At 45.1% G+C, this 17,485-nt stretch overlaps 1 protein-coding gene across 1 annotated transcript in view; it reads right to left on the bottom strand.

The window, feature by feature from the left end:
- LOC109322762 (TGF-beta receptor type-2-like) overlaps nt 1-17,485 on the bottom strand; it is a 53,765-nt gene that overhangs the window by 18,129 nt on the left and 18,151 nt on the right. Inside the window, exon 2 of the mRNA XM_019553934.1 lies at nt 8,811-8,961. Within this exon, the coding sequence (XP_019409479.1) occupies nt 8,811-8,961 (151 nt within the window). The remainder of the gene's footprint in view (nt 1-8,810; nt 8,962-17,485) is intronic.

Below are 17,485 nucleotides of genomic sequence, written 5' to 3'. Positions count from 1 at the left end.
ACCGGCTTCCAGGGGAAGTGGTGCAGGCTCCTAGCCTGGGGATTTTTAAAAGGAAGTTAGATGAGCACCTTGCCGGGGCCATCTGACCCCGGTGGTCTTTCCTGCCAAGGCAGGGGGTCGGACTAGATGATCTACCTAGGTCCCTTCCGACTCTAGCAACTATGAAACTATATGAGTATCTGAGGGGAAATGGCTGTCACAAACAGCTGTGGGGTGACTAGGGCTAGCCCTGGGATTATATAAGGTTGGTGGCGTAGAGGCAGACAGGTTTTGGAAAAACAGGGAAGACCTACCCCTAATCTCAGGGGGAAAAAAAAGGGGGAGAAAGGCCCTGAATCACCTGCTCTGTCTGTGGAGGTCTCAACAGGCACAACAGGATGAGGCGGCCAAGTCCTGGACGTGGCTCAGCCAGAACGAATAGACTTCCTGCCACCTGATTCCAGCAGTAGTGGCCTCTTGCGGGGGCACTTGTAGGTACTTGTGGAAGAGAGAGGCACCTGAGACACTAATTGAACAAAGTTAGTGGGTTGATCCTGCCTTATGTTGTCTGGTTTGCTCGTTGTTCTGTTTAGCTGGGGAAGGAAGAGGAGGGCGACTGTACCTTTTTAAGAGGTTTAGCGAGAACCGTTTGAAACCAGCTGCTCACAATGCAAAGACTCTGAGGCTACGCCATGCTCGGAAGCTAAAACCGAGACCCTGAATGAAGCAGCGCTTGTGTCAAGCTCCTGGGCTCCGAGTAATTTCTGTACAGCATACTTGGAGCCCACTAACAGCACAATGCAGCGCCACGTATCCATGAACTTGTCTGCACAGGCTCCAAGCACGTCCTAGTAGTGTCTGTAGGGATTGCATTACGAATCTCAGAATAGCCTTGGATTTCAGGGGGCAAACATCCTCATTTCTCCAGTGGTTTTCTGTGTAGAAGAGAATGATGTGGTCACATTAAAAAAAAAAAGGAAAAGAAAACCCACCCACACTGCATTCCTTCAGCTGTGTGTGAAAGCCCCCAGTGGAGTGTGGTGATAAACTTAGCTTATGGAGATTTAAACAGTCTTGCTGAACGTCTGAAAGCTAGACCTCACGCTGGGATGTCAAAGGGCCAGTGACCCCTCAGGAGACTTGTGGGAGAATTAATGGGTAGGTTTGGACTTCTTGTATTTTAAACATTTGGCCACAAATGATCTGGAGGCTCGTGTCACACTGTTGCAGCCAGCACTGAGAAAGAATGAACACGTGTAAGGCCTGATCCTGAAAACTCCTCCATGTTCGTGGAACCTCGTTCACTCCCGCGAGAAAAGCTCTTAGAATTAGGTCTGAAGCCACGGGTGATGGTGAGCCATCAGGAGACTGGTTCTGGAGGTGTTTCAAATGGTTGGGGCCTGGTATTGTGCCATGTCAGGAGGTCAAGCACTGTTTTAACATGCCACAGATTTTGCTGTATAGTGGCTAGGTGCAGCTTCTGCAAAAGCTAATGGAAATCCATTGAGCATGTGATGAATGGGAGGATTTGGTCGTCTGTTTGTGGTTTGGGGAGAAAACTCATGTTGCACAAGAACTGCATTATTCCTAGCTCGTTCCAGTGCTATGACTGCATTAAGATCAGCTTATGCTCTAACACAACACAGCTCTGCAAAAGTGTGTGTCCTCTCTGATGCTTCAGTGAAGCATGCATGCAGTAGCGCAGCTTGGGGTACTCTTTGATGGCACCACAAAACAAATCTCTTTAACTGGTAGCTGGAGGGAAAAGGTTGAGACTTGTTTAAAGCAAGATTTTGCTAGTAACTAGTGTCTCAGTGCTGCTGTTCATTGTGTTACAATAGCAGCTTGAAACTCCAGGCCAGGATTGAACTCCCAGGTGCAGTACTGGCAGGCAACAAAGACAGTCCCTGCTTTGGGGACTTGCTGTTCTTGTGCAGGGCAGAAAGCGACTGGCCAACCAGGGATTCCTGCATCTGAAAGTTAAAGTAAGGTGACTTGTACAGCATGGGCTTTATGCCAATACATATAACAAGCAGGCTGCTGTGTGATCTGCATGTTTGTATATAATGACATGAACCCAAAAGAGAATCTCGGGTCTGAGCCCCGCTCCTGCCCCACCACCACCACAAGATTCAGGAAATTCAGATCCAAACTCCGCAGCTGGGATTTGTCTATGTAACATTTAAAGTTTCTATCTGACTGTAAGTGTACATAGTGCTGTACCATGCCGATAAAGATTAAACTCAAATGAGAACAAACAGGGAAGAGTAACAGAGGACACATGGTTGCCTAGTTCTGGTGCACGTCTTACTGATAACCAAGTTTTATATGTTCGCTAAAGAATACGTTTAAAAATACCAGTGACTTTTTAATGCTGCTTGGGGGCATGGGTTTTGAGATGTGTTTGTCTTAGAAGCAGGCCGTTTGGCAAATGGAGCCAGGAATCGATCTCTTCTGGCACTATGCCTCTATCCCCTTGGCGTGACTGAGATAACATGATATGCTGTCACCTGAAGGTTAGCATGTGGCATTGGTCTGGCATATCAGGTGGTACAAGCTAAAGAGAGAAAAGCAATATTGCAGGGAACCAAGCTGAGCTGAGTGAAGAGCTCATGGGGTAAGAACAGAGATGCGCCAGGCAAGCAAAATTGTAGAGGCCCTTGAAGATGAAGGGCTTGAAATTGCTTCGAGGGAGGAACAGCGCAAATGGGTATATAGGATATTTGTTTTAAGGAGGAAGAAGATGCATCTCAGCCACAAGAACAGGAAGGGGAATGTAGACCAGGATGCTCTTGCTGTGGCTCTGTCCCATATTCCTCGAGTTGACCCAGTGTCACTAGCACAGCCATCAACCCCAATCCACCACCAGGCTGCTGTTCCCAAAGGCTGGATGGGGTCTGGCTTCATCAGTGCCAGAGTCTCCTCCTGCTCCCTGATACCCAAGTGGCTGGCTCATGTTGCCTGACCCTGCACTTCCCCTATATAAGACCAAGGAAAGGAACAGGAAATGTTGGGGCAAAGGGCTCTTCCTTACCTAGGACTGCACTTTGCTAGTTGCCTGCTTCCTGACATCCTGGTTTTCTGACTTGACCCGTAGCCTTCACTCTCCTCTTGCACTCCTGGTTGCCTGACTCAGCTCACTTACAGACTTTGCGCATCTCTCAACCTCCTGGTTTCCTGACTCTGTTTGCCCCTGGGCTCTGTTTCCCTCTCTGACTCCAGTTTGTGCTCCTATCCAGTAACTTTGATTCCCGATTGGCCCCCATCCCAGCACCGGCACCCAAGTCATTTGCCACCCACTGTGCATCTCATTAGGAAAACCAGGATAAAGAGTACCCACTTCAACAGGGCAGTGTGACTTTACTGGGGGTATTGTGCCATGAAGCACACTCTTTAAGTCCTTGGCTAGATGATATGAAAAACATAGATGGACACAGAACTGGACAGCAAGGCAGACATACCAGGCAAACACTGGCTCTGAACAAGCAAGGGCCCACAGGACACAAACGGGAAAGCAGAACCACTGGAAGGGCTCTGGCCATGACGGATGGACACCTCGTGGGGCTTTACAAGTATTTTGAAGAAGTGGAGAGGGAGGAATTTGGCAATGGGAATGTTCCCATTATAATGGGTGGCGTGTGTGCATGCCTTGTCTAGCAATATCTAATTAGCAGCTAATAGACTGTTTTACTGCTAGTAACTGTGAAAGCGGCATTCCGGAGTCGGGTCTTTGCTCCAGGAGTCTTCCAGGGAGCAAGACAATAGTCTCGAGGGGGGAAGCTTGACCACAAAACCAAAGGGACACGTTTTTCTTTCAGCTTTTGAGTTTTCCTTTCAGAAACAGCCTTTATCAGCACTTTAAGAACAACAATTTGAAAGGAAATGAAAAGCTAATGTAAAACCAGCCCCAGAGACCTGACTGCGGAAACTATGCCATAATCTCAAACAAAAACAGAAGCTGTTACCATGGCTGGGGCTGTGAGTATGGGCTCTTCCAGACTGACTTCTGCCATTTACTGTACCAAGACTGGCACAGCAGCCAGGGAACTCCTTTGGGTCTGGGAACAACATTGCATAAACCGGTTTGACCCAAACAGTTAAGTCTGATGCTGCATTCAACCAGGTTCATCCCAAACTGGTTTCAGCCATCTTCAAACTGGTTTATGTGCACTGAACTTCTATTCTGTTGCAGGTTTAAACCAGCTTCTCATCATTTAAACCAGTTTGTGTAATGTCTGTCCCTAGCCTTGCTGTCCAAATTCACAGTGGTGGGCCCGTCCCTCGCCTGAGAGGTGACAGCTAAATGAACCACATACAAAACTCTCCAAACTGAGTGGATGCAAAATATGACTAAGAAATCGAAGTGTGTCCCAAAACTTCCTTGCTTCAGTAAGGTTTAGGGTTAGGCCTTTGTTGTGGAACGTGTGTTTATGAACAGCTAGATAGCTGGCCTCCAGGCACGTGAAACCTGTGCAAGGAACCTACAGTCATGTGCACCTATCCAACAATGTACATTCAGCAGCACCTCCCCTCCTAGGATTGCACAGGCGAGGGGAATTAAGGCAAAAAAGAGGTTTTGAGTCAGTAATGAAACTAGGGGAAGAATCCAGCTCTGGCTTTCAACTAGTAGGCTAAAGGGAAAATGCAACTGCGGTCCTGACACTGAGCGTTCGGGAAAACCCAACCTTGTTTTTCTTAGTTATGCTTAGTTATATACCTGCCTGGGGCCTCTGCTATCCTTGAGGGAAATAAAAGGCACAATCTTGATCTCTTTTCTAGGTTGCTGAGACAAGAATGTATTCTGAGGAGGAATTAGTCATTTGAACAGAAAAGGTATAGAAGGGAAACTGTTGTTGAAACCCTGGGTATCAAAGCAAGATCCTCTATATGTGCCTTTGCCATTGAAAGGTGGGGTGCAAAAGCCATCAATTTTATTTTATTTTGGTTTTTTGGGAGGTGTTGTTTGCTCCAGTAGATTTTGACAGTCTGAGACATCAGTGTGTCTCTGCACAGGAACCCTGAATCCCACTAACAACACTATCTGCTAACCACTTCTTATGAAGCATGAGATAAAACGCTAACTAGTTCCCTGCAAGTGGCAATGTTGATGGCGAGAAGTGAGACGGGAGGAGGCTGCAGGGTTACAGGCTTTCATATACCAGACTCTTTCAGAGCTCAGAGAAACATGTTTGACTCAGATTTATTAAGTGATCTCTTATCCCATGACCACTAGGCAAGTCCTTCATGAGACCAGATAAGCAGTTCGAGCTGTAACCCATTCCTATGATTAATGGTCCAGTTCCTTGTGAGGTGATTTATGCTGCTTGCTCCTGTCTTGGGTTCTCCTGACCATGGTCTTTCACAGGTGGAACCAATGATATATCTAAGGGATCCAACCACTCAGAGAGATTTGAGCTTTGAGGCCTTATTTTCACTAGGGAAAAAATTGCGCCCTGTTAGTTAACAAGTAACATGTCTCTCATTATACTTAGGACACGTTACCTGCATTTTAAATGCCAACTTCTATGGGTTCAAACAGTAAAACTTAATAAGTGTGATCATATCGTAGCAAAGTTACAACCTTTTGTGAGTGAAGTATCTCCAGATCATATTAAGTAGCACGTATTCAGCAGCAGTTGGACTGCTCCACGGAGATAATCCAGGTTCAAGATTACAATGTGGTGCAAGACGTGGGACCAAGACTAAGCAGATTTTCAGTCCTGGTCCCAGCCCCCAGCACTGCACTGGAGCCAGTTCAAGACTCAGCAGCAGCTTCCCTCGTGAATCCAGCAACAGGAGTAGATAGGGTGGCCATTCATCTGGTTTTATAGAGGACAGCCTAGTGAGATCCCTTTAAGACCAGGATCTTCCAAGCCAAAAGGAGTGAAGATCCAGGGAAGGAGGGTGATGAGAGGCAGCTGGCATCAAGCTGTGGACCCACCCCTATTAGAGACTGCAAGCCTCAGATGAGAGACTCCTGTGCTAACCTGACCAGGCAGGGTCAAGTGGCCAACAAAGGGGAATGGCTAGGGGGTATAAAGGCTGGTTTCTGACAGTGGGCAAGGGGGATGGAAGCCCAACTGGGGAGCCAGGAGCAACTACCTTCGCAAGGGAGAGGGACGATACCCCAGCAGCAAGAAATCAGGGTCCCGAACAGATGGGGAGTGGACCCGAGCAGGTGGGGATCCTGGCTGTGGTGAGAGGGATGTTTTGTTTGTTTTTTTCCCTCCTTGAGCCCAGATGGGTGATGTTTTATGTTACAGACTTTATGACCCAGAGTGGAAACACAGTTCTGTTCACCTGAAAACTGCGAATTAAATAAGACACAGCTGGCAGAGATGGTAATGCCTTAACCCAGCCCTTTTCCCCTGGTGGAATGAGACAGCCTATCAGATTCACCTAAACACCAAGGCATGGCAGGCAAGGAAAAAAGGGGGAGTGGGGGACAGCAACGAACCGAACCCTGGAGTCACCAGCCAGTGCTCCCCTGTAACAATGTCCTCACAGGCAAACGTACGAGTGTGTGGCACATGGTGCTAGGGTGAGTGCAGGGGTGGGGGGGTTGGATCTGGCTCCAGCCCTGTCCAGAGCAGGCTGAGATCAGTATACATTACTATGTGACTGCTTGGAACATGTTCTAACTTTTAATACAACACAGTAACGCTTACTACAATCTAAATCAAGCGCGTGCTAAGTGTCCTGTCCAACAAGGCCCTGGCATGAAGTAGAATCCCATGGAAGATGAGAGAGTTTGTAGCTGGTATTAGTCATACTATTAACAGACAGAGGTAAAAGCCTATGCTGTGGAAATAAGGGTGTTTTGGTTTAACCAAACCAAAAAATACTAATATAAACTCAACATGAATATTTCTCATATTGAAATAAAAAATGACCAGGACAGTTTTTGATAAAAGCCTTTGGTTCCATTTCAGGCCTGTTTGACAAAAGGCAAAGCAGTGAAGAGTTGGACTTGGTCAGCGTGCAGGACATTAGATCCCTTTGTATCTCAATGGTTAGGTCAGGAAGTGGGAGACTTTCTGCTGCATAGGAGTCTTGAACCCATATTCCTAAGGTAGTGCCCTGTTGTCATGGTGTAGGGCACAGGGTGGCAACCTACAGCCTGCACAGCAGACTTGGCCCATGGAGCCATTTAATCTGGCCTGCAGACATGGGGTTGAAGCTGTATTCAGTGGCACTAGGCTTCAACAGCATTTGCTCTTGTCATGCCGCAGCTGGGAAAAGATGGCAGGTATGGGCTCTCTTCTCATGCTGCCGAAGAGTGAAGGAGCAATGTGGTGGTGGCCAGATCCTAACACCTCTGACCCAAGCTGAGTCATTCTGGCCCACAACCTGAAACCAACCACCCCTGAGGCAAGGTATTTGGGGGAAGATGGCTCTTACCTCCATTAAGGTTGGTCCACTTGAATATTCACTGGAGCAAGATCTGAAACCTGGATGTCCTAGATGAGAGCCATAAATGGCAGACTTTGTAGGGGTTTGGGTATGATGGTCCAGGAGATATGCAAGAGCTAAGAATTATTGTGAGTGTTATGTTTTATTGGACCAACTGCATAGTTGGTTTAGACTGAGGCCAGCTTGTGAACACAATGCAGGTTACCTAAAGAAGAATACATTGATTTGAATCATCTCAGTCTATGCCAAGCATGCAGTTGGTCCAATTAAAAAAAAAAAAATCCAGGCTTTGTAGGATCATTTTTTCTCTTTGGCCCAATATGCATTATTTAATGCAAAGTAGAATTGTTCCAGCAAGGAAAACTAAGTGACTCTCCAAAATGAGAAATAGCCTATAACCTGGTGACTAAGCACTTTCCTGAGAGGTGGGAGACCTGGGTTCCAGCATCCGTGGGCAGGTTCCTGGTTTAGCATCTTAACCACTAGACTATTAGATATGGGGGTAAGAGTTCCTTTGTCTTATAAAATGAAGCCAGAAAGGATTTTTAGCTGACACCACTGGTGAATTTGTGTTTAGTTTTGGGTAGACCAGAATGCCTTTTGATGAATAAACTATTTGCTGAGAGGTGGGGGGAAAAAAATTGCTCTGTCCTAATAAAGACTATGTGGGAGTTATCTCAGTCCACTTGTTCCTGTGGAACTGCAACCTTCCTGCCCGGGCCTCAGTGTCCTCCTATACAGAGGGTGGAAGGAGGTGGTGCAGGTTCTCCAGTTGAATGACATTGGTTCCCTGCAGTTAAAGTGGTTCTTATGTGAAGTGTGGCGTGTATTCATATATCTCTGCCATATGGAACTCATGACCATGTGGTCTGACATCAAGGCTTTTTTGGCATGAGTTTCTGATGATTGCATTATTTCCAAGTGGTAAGCTCTGAATAATTAGTCTGGGTCTTCCAAAGTGAACAAGAACATCTCCCAAGCTGAAGAGTGTGATAAATTAGGCCCTGAGTAAGGATTTGAGAATCCAGCTTGTTATTGCCCAGTAGAATCTGTTTGCTGGGTTGAATACATGGGAGCTTTGCTTGGGTAAGGATGCAGGATTTAGCCCAATTTATGGAGTAAAATGTCATTTTTCAGCTGTCTGGTTGGTCTAATAGATGATATCGCCTCTAGCATGCCGACTGCATGTCACATATTGTGCCCTCGAATGAACGTCTGAAAGGGCTGCAGTGCAAACAATAATTTTGATTACAATGGATGGGCTGGGGAGAAGGGTGAGGAAGATAATTTACTGAAAATGATCCGTGTGTGCATTTATAGAAAAGCACATAATTTCACACTCACCACTTCTGTTTTCTGCATAAATTGAGTACATGCTACTCTAGTACAAAGTGTGCTACAATAGGATGATCACTTACCATATAGCCACACAGATTTCATATGGATTCTCACAGTAGGAGTTCAAATTGCAGTTGCTGTAGCATACCTTGTCTTCGCACACTGGGATTGTGTAGTCGCACCACTTACATAAGTTGGTCTTCAGATTCCTTCGTGTCCAGGCATAACATGCTGGAGGAAAAAAAGAAAAAGAATTGAAGTGAAGCCATGTAAACTTTTAAGTTGATGATGGATTTTCTGCATCAGTCTTGTCTTAGGTCTTAGTTTGCCTAGGAATAATAATGGACCAAGCATTTTCTGTGATTTGCAGAACCTGCAGTCTGCTGGAGGGGTCTGAGTGGGGTCAGTTTTTGGAAGTGCATTTATTTATCATTTCTACCTATGGGGACTTTTTACCATCTTGTACCATCTACGCTTTTCCCAAAGCCTGACAAAGGGACTTTGATCCCAAAAGCTTGCAGAAAAGGACAGTTTTCTTGCCATTTTCCAGTTGATCTAATAAAAGGTACCATTTTGGAACCAAGGCTTGTAGTTTTTTTGTATGTCTTTATTTATCCTTTTCACTTGCTTGAACTCTTCTGTCAAATGCATTTTGGATTATGCCACAGTTCACAGAGAGCAGATGTAGCTATGTAAGCACCAAGGAAGCAAGAGAGGTCATTTCACAGCTTGAAAACTCACAAAGACCTATTTTTGTCTCCTTTACATTTCCCATACTGCTCACTGTCAGAAAGGAAACATTTCCTTTTTTTCATGGACTTAACCTTCATATGTCTGAATACATGAAGAGTCCTTAAGAAGTAAAATATTGGGTCAGTCTCTGCAAATGTTTCTCTCTACTGGTCTTCTGAGAAGAAGGGGACAATTTCACTAGTCTGAGGCTCAGCCCCTTTTCCTTTGTATACTGTATTCTGATTATAAGTCTCTCTTTTCCTCTTTGACTTGTATGCCAGGCCCCTACTGTTTTCACTCCTGCATTGACTAGAAGTGTTTTTGTGCATCCAATAATGATATCGAATTGGAATACTTTTCAGTGCAGTTTTTATTTTTGATTTTTTTTTTTTTAGTGCATTTAACCCTCTGGATCCTACCCTTTGTTATTTGATTCTCTGCTTCGGAGAAGGCAATAGCTAGTTAAGGTCTTTTACGTATAGTGATCAACTTTTATGTTCAGGGAAAGTGCTGCTGGTCCTAAAATTGAAACTGAACACGTTGGGAGTTAACTTGTGTGTAGGATTGACTTCCAGTGAGAACGTGATATTCAGCGAGTTTGTCCAGCTTGTGAAATGTCAGCCTGAGCTCTGCTCTTATGGGGCTCTTCACTGGATCAGCCATTAAACTGGACACAAAGAAACCTGGATTCAATTCCTGGCTGGCACAGATATGGTGTTAGATTATAAGTTATGGGTATGGTTATCTATATTACTACTAGAGTAGTCAGTAGCAGTCTAACCAGAGTAGCACGGTGTAGCGTGGGCTTGAAAACTCAACCGAGAAGCAGAGTAAATTAACTTGTGTTCTTATGGCTGGTCCACTACTAGCACCCAAGATGGCTAGTTTAAAGCTTTTTTATGTATCCCTGCACACACAAGGGATGTAGAGAGGTTTCTTTAGTTAGGACCTATTCCACCCCTCCTGTGGAAACGGTTTCGTTTTGGGACAATTAAAGGGCCATTGGCTCGGAGAACAAGTGAATGAGTAAACATGCCTAATTGTCCTGGAACAGATACAACAAGACAAAGATGCAGTAATCACAGGGGTTGTCTCTACTGCCTCAGTGCCGAATCTGGGAGTGCAGCCAACTAGCCTGGCTTGCCCATTCCTCCCTCTTCCAGGCCCGCTGAATCCTGCAAATGAAGCAATATAGCTACTGTCAAGTGGCTCCGAGCACAAGCCAATAAGCTGGCGCAAAAACAGTGCATCGTCCCATTTATGAGATCTGACATGTACAGAGGGTGAGTGAGAGGCCGGGGTGCATTTCTCAGAGGCCCCCCTGGGCTCTGCGTGGAGGCTGTGAATAGCTAGAGGCTTTGCCTTAATCTATGGACAGGTTTATTAAACAAAACTCAAAACACAAGGGCTTGATTTGCTGCCATTCCATATAAACCGCCTCTGGATGTCCATAGAAGTTTTGAATGTGAACCAGGAATCATAGTCAGCCTTTGTGTGGTGCTTTTTATCTTCAAAGGGCTTCACAGCACCCTAGAAAATAAATAAGCGTTACCGTAATGTGCTATGGATGGTGAAACTGAGGCATAAAGATCAAGTAACCTCTTCTCCAAAACAGCGAGTGCCAGAACCAGCATCAGGACTCGGGAACTCCTTAGTTTTTGTCTTGTGTTCCTTCCTGGAGCCGTCTGTCTTACTCTAGATATTAGCATCTTCACATTTGGCACTCTTGGTGTTTTTGAAGGGAAATGAAAGTCTCCAACCATACATGCTAGACCACGGGTGGCCAAATGCGGCCCGCGGGCCACCTGCAGCCTGCCGGTCCATTCTATCCAGCCCACGGGGCCCCTAAAAAATTTAGAGAATTAATATTTATCTGCCCCTCACTGCCTGTCATGCAGCCCTCAATGGCTTGCCAAAACTCAGTAAGCGGCCCTCCACCCAAAATAATTGCCCACCCCGTTCTCTCAGTCATAGAAGAAGAGTGAAAGGACAAATGTGATTCTAAAAGTTACTTCAGTGACAGGTAGGCAGGCAGAGAGCCAGACAGACACCAGTGCAAACTCTTGGTGTTAAATATTCACATTCAGATACTTCAGACTGCTGCCCCCCTGGACCTCACCTTCTCAACATGCTCTGTCTGTGCATAAGGCTGACTTGGCCAAAGTAGTTTGCAGAATTTAGGCCTCTGATTACTATAATGCATGTTTAACAAGAGAATATTGTCCTGGGGCCTATGGAGAAGCTTGCAATTCAGCAGTTATTTGGTCTCCAAAATGAAGAGCTTGACGCAAATATCAACCTCTTTCAAAAGATTAATGAACTGATGGAAACGAGATCCAAAAGAGTCAAAACTCTTTGGAAAGAGTTTTGTTTTAAAATAGGTTCAACATGTGATTCCATGAGCTGCTCTATAAGGAGTAGGTTATGGAACACGCTTTCTCTTTTAATAAGTAAAAATAAGTGTCAGAAACCCACTAAAAATCTCTTCAGAACTTTGTGTCCTTGAACCGCTAGCTCGTAGGCACAGTTTAACTGCCACATCACTCATCTTTGTCCTAATTAGACCCAGATGAACACTTTCAATATTAATACTCAGATGATTTAATAAAGCTGCACAAGCAGTAAAAGTAACAATACACTTCCATAAAGGGGTTCCAGATGTTGCCAAGGCAAATGCTAAACATCAAAATACAAACTTCAAAAAAAAAAAAAAAAAAAAGCTGGATAAGCAAAACTTGGAACAAACTATAAACTAATTAAATGTGGGCTGAGTTTTCCAAAAATAAATTGAAGCCATAAGGACATGATGTGATCCAATAACTAGTACAGTTAGTCAAAAGGACTGTGCAACAACAGTTCAGAAGGGTGGCTTGAAGTCACCGGTAGGTGGGTTGCTTTGGGCTTGGTGCCTGATCGGTAGAAACGTTTGGTCCCTCCTGCGTGAGAAGACAGTCAGGTTTCTTCTGTATCTGTTGCTGTGAATCCAGGGAGGCTCTAGGATGAATTGGAGCGGCCTTCTGTGCATCTGAAGGAAGAAATGAACCACAGCAAAGTCTCTGGGTATCCCCTCCTGCACCATAGCCAAGAATTGTTTAGGTGTGCTTTCCAACCGTCTTGGCAGCATCCCTCTTCTCTCTGTGCTCTTGAGACCAGGAGGGACCCTGGGCTACCACATACTGTCCCTTGTTTTCTGTATGCCATGCGTCATGTTGTCCTCCTACTACAGCGATCTAGAACAGCTCTCCCGGCCATTTGTTGCACCAGTTCTGTCCACCTCAGTTAACGGCAGACAGATCTCAGCCTCTGCAACATGAGGCTCAATGAGTAATCCTATCATGGTGAAGTGAAGTGTTGAGATACCGCAGTGACACTCACAGCCTAAGACTCTGAATGGAATAGATAGTACTCGCTAGGGAAAGAGTACGTGTCACGGCATATCCCTAAGAGGTCCTGTATGACAAGCTCCATATAGTACAACCTCAATACAATAAACCCCTGCTTTGAACAATCCCAACAGCAGGAACTGTTTGGCGTTGGATTTTTCCATCATTATGTTGCAACAAATTGACTAACCCTATTATAACAAGTATCCATTTTTAATTAATTTTTTTTCCTAGCCTCAGAGGGATTCATTGTAAGGAGGTTATACTGCATAATGAGATCTCTGTGCTGGATCTTCTGCAGCACCACATGTTCTATTGTCCTCAAGCACTGAATATCCATAAGCAATTAGGAAGAGTTGCCAGGAGTCCATGGTACACTGCAGACATGCTAGAGAAGCCAAAGACACGTCCCAGCCAAAAAGGTGATGTGAGCTATGCTGTCCATTTTGGGAAGAGGTGGAAGGAGCAGCCTCTCTTCTCCTGCATGCCCTCTCACATGCCACTCTACAACCAACAAACAGCAGACAAACAGAGAGAGAGATGCCCGGCAGACCTGTCCTTCCCCCCCAGCCCCCCAAGAAAGCTTCAAAAGCATCTGATCCATGGCCCCAGCTCAAATCCATCTCTATACAAAGTTAAGACTATTTTAACTTTTGAATTTAAAAGTTGCACTTGAGTTACTTGGACTGTGAAAGGCAGAAGTGCAATGCTTAATACGTGAACTCATGGTACCTTTTGGGTATTTGTGTAATATGAATAATGACATATTTTATAGATTCATAGATGTTGGGGTCGGAAGGGACCTCAACAGATCATCAAGTCTGACTCCCTGCCTAGACAGGAAAGAGTGCTGGGGTCAGATGGTCCCAGCCAGATGCCTGTCCAAGGACTTTCCTTGTTCGAATCACTATATAAGCCTTAGGGAATCTTTGTGCTATTTCTTCGAGGCAGGTCAGTAAGCTTATCACATCCGCACATTGCCTATGGCAATGCAGAGGAATGGAGTGGGCAGGTGACTTGATCGAGGGTATGCGGCATATTGGTAGCAAAGTGTGAATTCGAGTTTACAAGCGGTGGCATCTCAACTCCCTGATTGTTCTTTGAGGCCAGGTTACCTCTCTAGAAATGGTCATGCAAGCATCATGAGTGAAAAAGGCTTAGTGTAGGCTTGGTCTTCCCAAAGAAAGGTCTTGCAATACTTGAAGCAAGCAAATGGACACCGAAAAAGCTGAGGAGCTATAAAGGACCCTTTGAAGCACTGCAAGGCAGGACTTGGTTTGTACTACTTAAGTGCCTACATTTGAAAGTGGAGGGTTACTTTCTTTGTCCATGTTTGGTCCTTGTTTAGTGATGTCAAATGCTGTGTAGGCAAGGCGACTCCCTGTTAAAGATGCTTCTGCAGCAACTCGCATGTGTTTCTTATTGTGCCATGTATAGGCAATCATTACCACCTAGTTTGTTCCCAATCCACCTGCCTGAAACTAGGCTGTGAGTAACTGAACTGCACAGCTGAGATGTCTTGCTTGGGGTCAGCCCCCAGTAAGTTGGGGACATTAAGCCACAAGCGAACGAGAGATTTGGACAAGTTTAAGGCCATTTGGATCACATAGAGCTGGTGTGTAGCTTTCCTGATACATCTCAACTGCCTCATTTTCTGGTGAACTTGCACAGATCTGGGCTCAGGGCAATGCTTTAGATCTGGATTTCATCCCTGGCTAAGGATGCAGTACAAAATAACAGAGCTGCTTGTAAAAGTGTTATGAGAATGAAAATTTTCTATCCTGATTATATGCAGCAGTTTCTCAAGACTAAAAGCAGCAATAATGCCTATAGGTTCTAGTTTCTCTATGACCCATGAGATGACCCTAGAAACCTTTCCTATCAGTAGGTTGATCCATAGCTGCATTTCCTATGTGCAGCAATGACCAGTGTCAGAGAGTGGATACTGGACTAGATCTGGCCTGATCCCAGGTTCCTGATGCCCAATTAGATGTTGAGGTTTTATGGCCTGAAAGGACCCTGAACATTTAGTCTGACCTACTGCAACAAGATATCCTACAGGATGTCCTTGAATTGATTCCCACTTGAACCCGAGCATATCTTTTAGAAAGACATCACGTCTCCATTGCAAATGTCCCAGTGATGGACACTCGTAGGTGATGAGTTTTTTGTAATGTCTAATTACTCTTGCTGTTAAAAATATTCACCTTTTTTTTAGTCTGAATTTAATTAGCTTTGTAGTCCTTAAATTGTATTACAGATTTGGTTGCTAAACTTCAGAGACCTCTCTAATAATGTATGTACTCTACATTTTCACCAAGATATCCAGGATATCAGATCCAAATTTCTGGAGCTGGAATGAGACGGAGTAGCAAATTTGCCAAGTTACCCCATGAGGCACATGTGCCATTAGACTCGGTGCTGCATTGTTGCGTATTTAGTTCAGAAGACAGAGGGCAGGATTCAGATGCATAGGCTCGCGTTGCCCTGTATAATAAACCGCTGTGCTTGGGCTCGTGTGTGTAAAGGCTGGAATGAGTCCATAATGTTTCCTGGTGAATAAAAGAAATGGTTGAATTTGATTGCATGAGACAGCAGTGCTTGCCAATGCCAAGAAAGATGTGCAGTATGCATTTTTAGCCTACTTGGAACCTGTTCAAAGCTAGGATGGCAATGGATTTATTTTACCATTTACTTTTTATTGATAAAAATATCTAATTTAAATTCAAATGTTATGTAAACATTACTTTGTCCTGCTACCAAAGAAACTCGAATATGCAAGAAGTGTAGCAGGGAGGTTCCCAAGTCTGCTTTAGGTGTTTAAGTTCAACATAACAGTTCAACTTTATTGCAAACTTCTGTACTATAGGAATAGAGATCTGCAGAATAGGACATTTATCTCTGAGAGGTGGTAATTCTAGGCCAATTGCTGTGCTTTGCCTCGGGTGTGATGTGTCGGATGATGAGGTTTCATGTGGCAAACTTAGGGGTACACTGTCACAACACACTTTGCCACATCTGTGCTAGCTTTTGTGCTCAGTACCCAAGCAATCCACCTATCACACCAATTAGCAGAGACAAGGACTTGGCCCAGAGGGAGAAGCCAGGATTTTTTTTCAGTTCTCTTGGACTTTAACGTATTTGCTCTCCAGGCCCAGGATCCCAGAAATCAGTTAAGACTGTTCTAATCTATCTATGACATTCCCTTGGTTTGACTGTCAACATATCACATTTGATCTTACTGGAGCTCACTTAGGCCATCTCAAGTCCAGGATTGTTTTTGCCTGTTTTTGCTTAAAACGTCCTACCTTATAGATCTTTCTGTTTCCCCAGGGAACTTGTTCCACGGTTAGTCTTCCCTCCTTTTTAATCTACGTTTTCCCATTCTGAATCCCAGCCTGCTCTTCCTACTCCTACCCTTTTTACCACCCTACGCAATGATTTCCTTCTCTGAATATTGATGTTGTTGGAACACTAGCCATCTTCCCAGCATTGTCATTTAGCTAGCTGCACCTGTTGAAAACTAGATCCTACAAAACCCCTATCCCATGAATAAACTCCTCTGGCCCTTGTATGAGAGAGGAATGCCTGATATTCGGTTTGGCTCTTTTGGAAGCTCCCACTTCACCAGGAAAGCTGTCGTTTCTTTCCTGACCTCCCACCAGCTTGTCCACAGCTTCCTGGTGCCTGTGACTGCATTTAGCCTTCGAGGGGCCAGTCTCACCAGAGAGCCACTGCAGGAGATGATGGCTTTTTTGCAGCACTGTTGTACTGATAATTATTTTCTGTATTGTGCTGCCTCTTATTTTTAAAAACAACAGCAGCAGCGACTGACTCATCGATCCTACGGTCTGTGAGTCAGCTTTTATTTCTGGATTCCACCTTTCTGCCCTCGGCAATGAAATGAATTGTACCCCCCCCCCCACACACGCACACATACACACTCTCTTTCTTTTTCCTATAAAAACAAAGCAATTTCCATACTGCTGATGAAACACAAATGATTTTACTCTGCATGCTCTGGCTTTCATTTTCCATTTGTATAAACTCTTCAAATGCAGTGACGATGGTTGTAATTCAAGCCTATTTCTTTTCTTTTCTTTTCTTTTTTTCCTTCCAGCCAGCCTTTCTGCAAACCAACAGCAAGGAGTCATTTAGAACGCCAACGTGAGCGTGGAAAATGGAGTAATTAACCTTTTATCCCCTGAATTATCGTCTTGTGCTGTCTAGCAGTGGGAACTGGGGGCAACCGTACAGGTAGAATGGGCAGTGGGGTCTGTGGGAGGAAATCCTGAGCGGGGCACAGAAAGAACATGTTGTCAGCTGGAAGAAGAGGAGGCATATAGGTTTGGGAAACCCCAGTGGTGAATGCTGTGAACAAGGAAACTGGGTCTGCTGAACAGACAGTTGGGGAAGATCAATGTGGAACAAGTGAGGCAGAGTGCTTGGTGGCAGTGGAAATAAGTGAGTGGGGGTGGATGGCGGTTGCCTAGTCCTGTGAGAGAAGAGAAGAGCTGTTGGGTGGCAGGCGGAGAGGGAAGGGAGGTGGCCAGGGCACAGGTAGGGAGAGATGGCATCAGACACCCCCCAACCATTGCGTGCAGGCAGCCCCCTGCCCTCTTGATCTGAAAGCTGTTTCT

The sequence above is a fragment of the Crocodylus porosus genome, unplaced genomic scaffold (assembly GCF_001723895.1).
Source record: "Crocodylus porosus isolate Cpor-Errol unplaced genomic scaffold, CroPor_comp1, whole genome shotgun sequence".
Taxonomy (NCBI): domain Eukaryota; kingdom Metazoa; phylum Chordata; order Crocodylia; family Crocodylidae; genus Crocodylus; species Crocodylus porosus.
The sequence above is the reverse complement of the archived record's forward strand: the minus strand, read 5'-3'. Positions and strand labels throughout refer to the sequence as shown.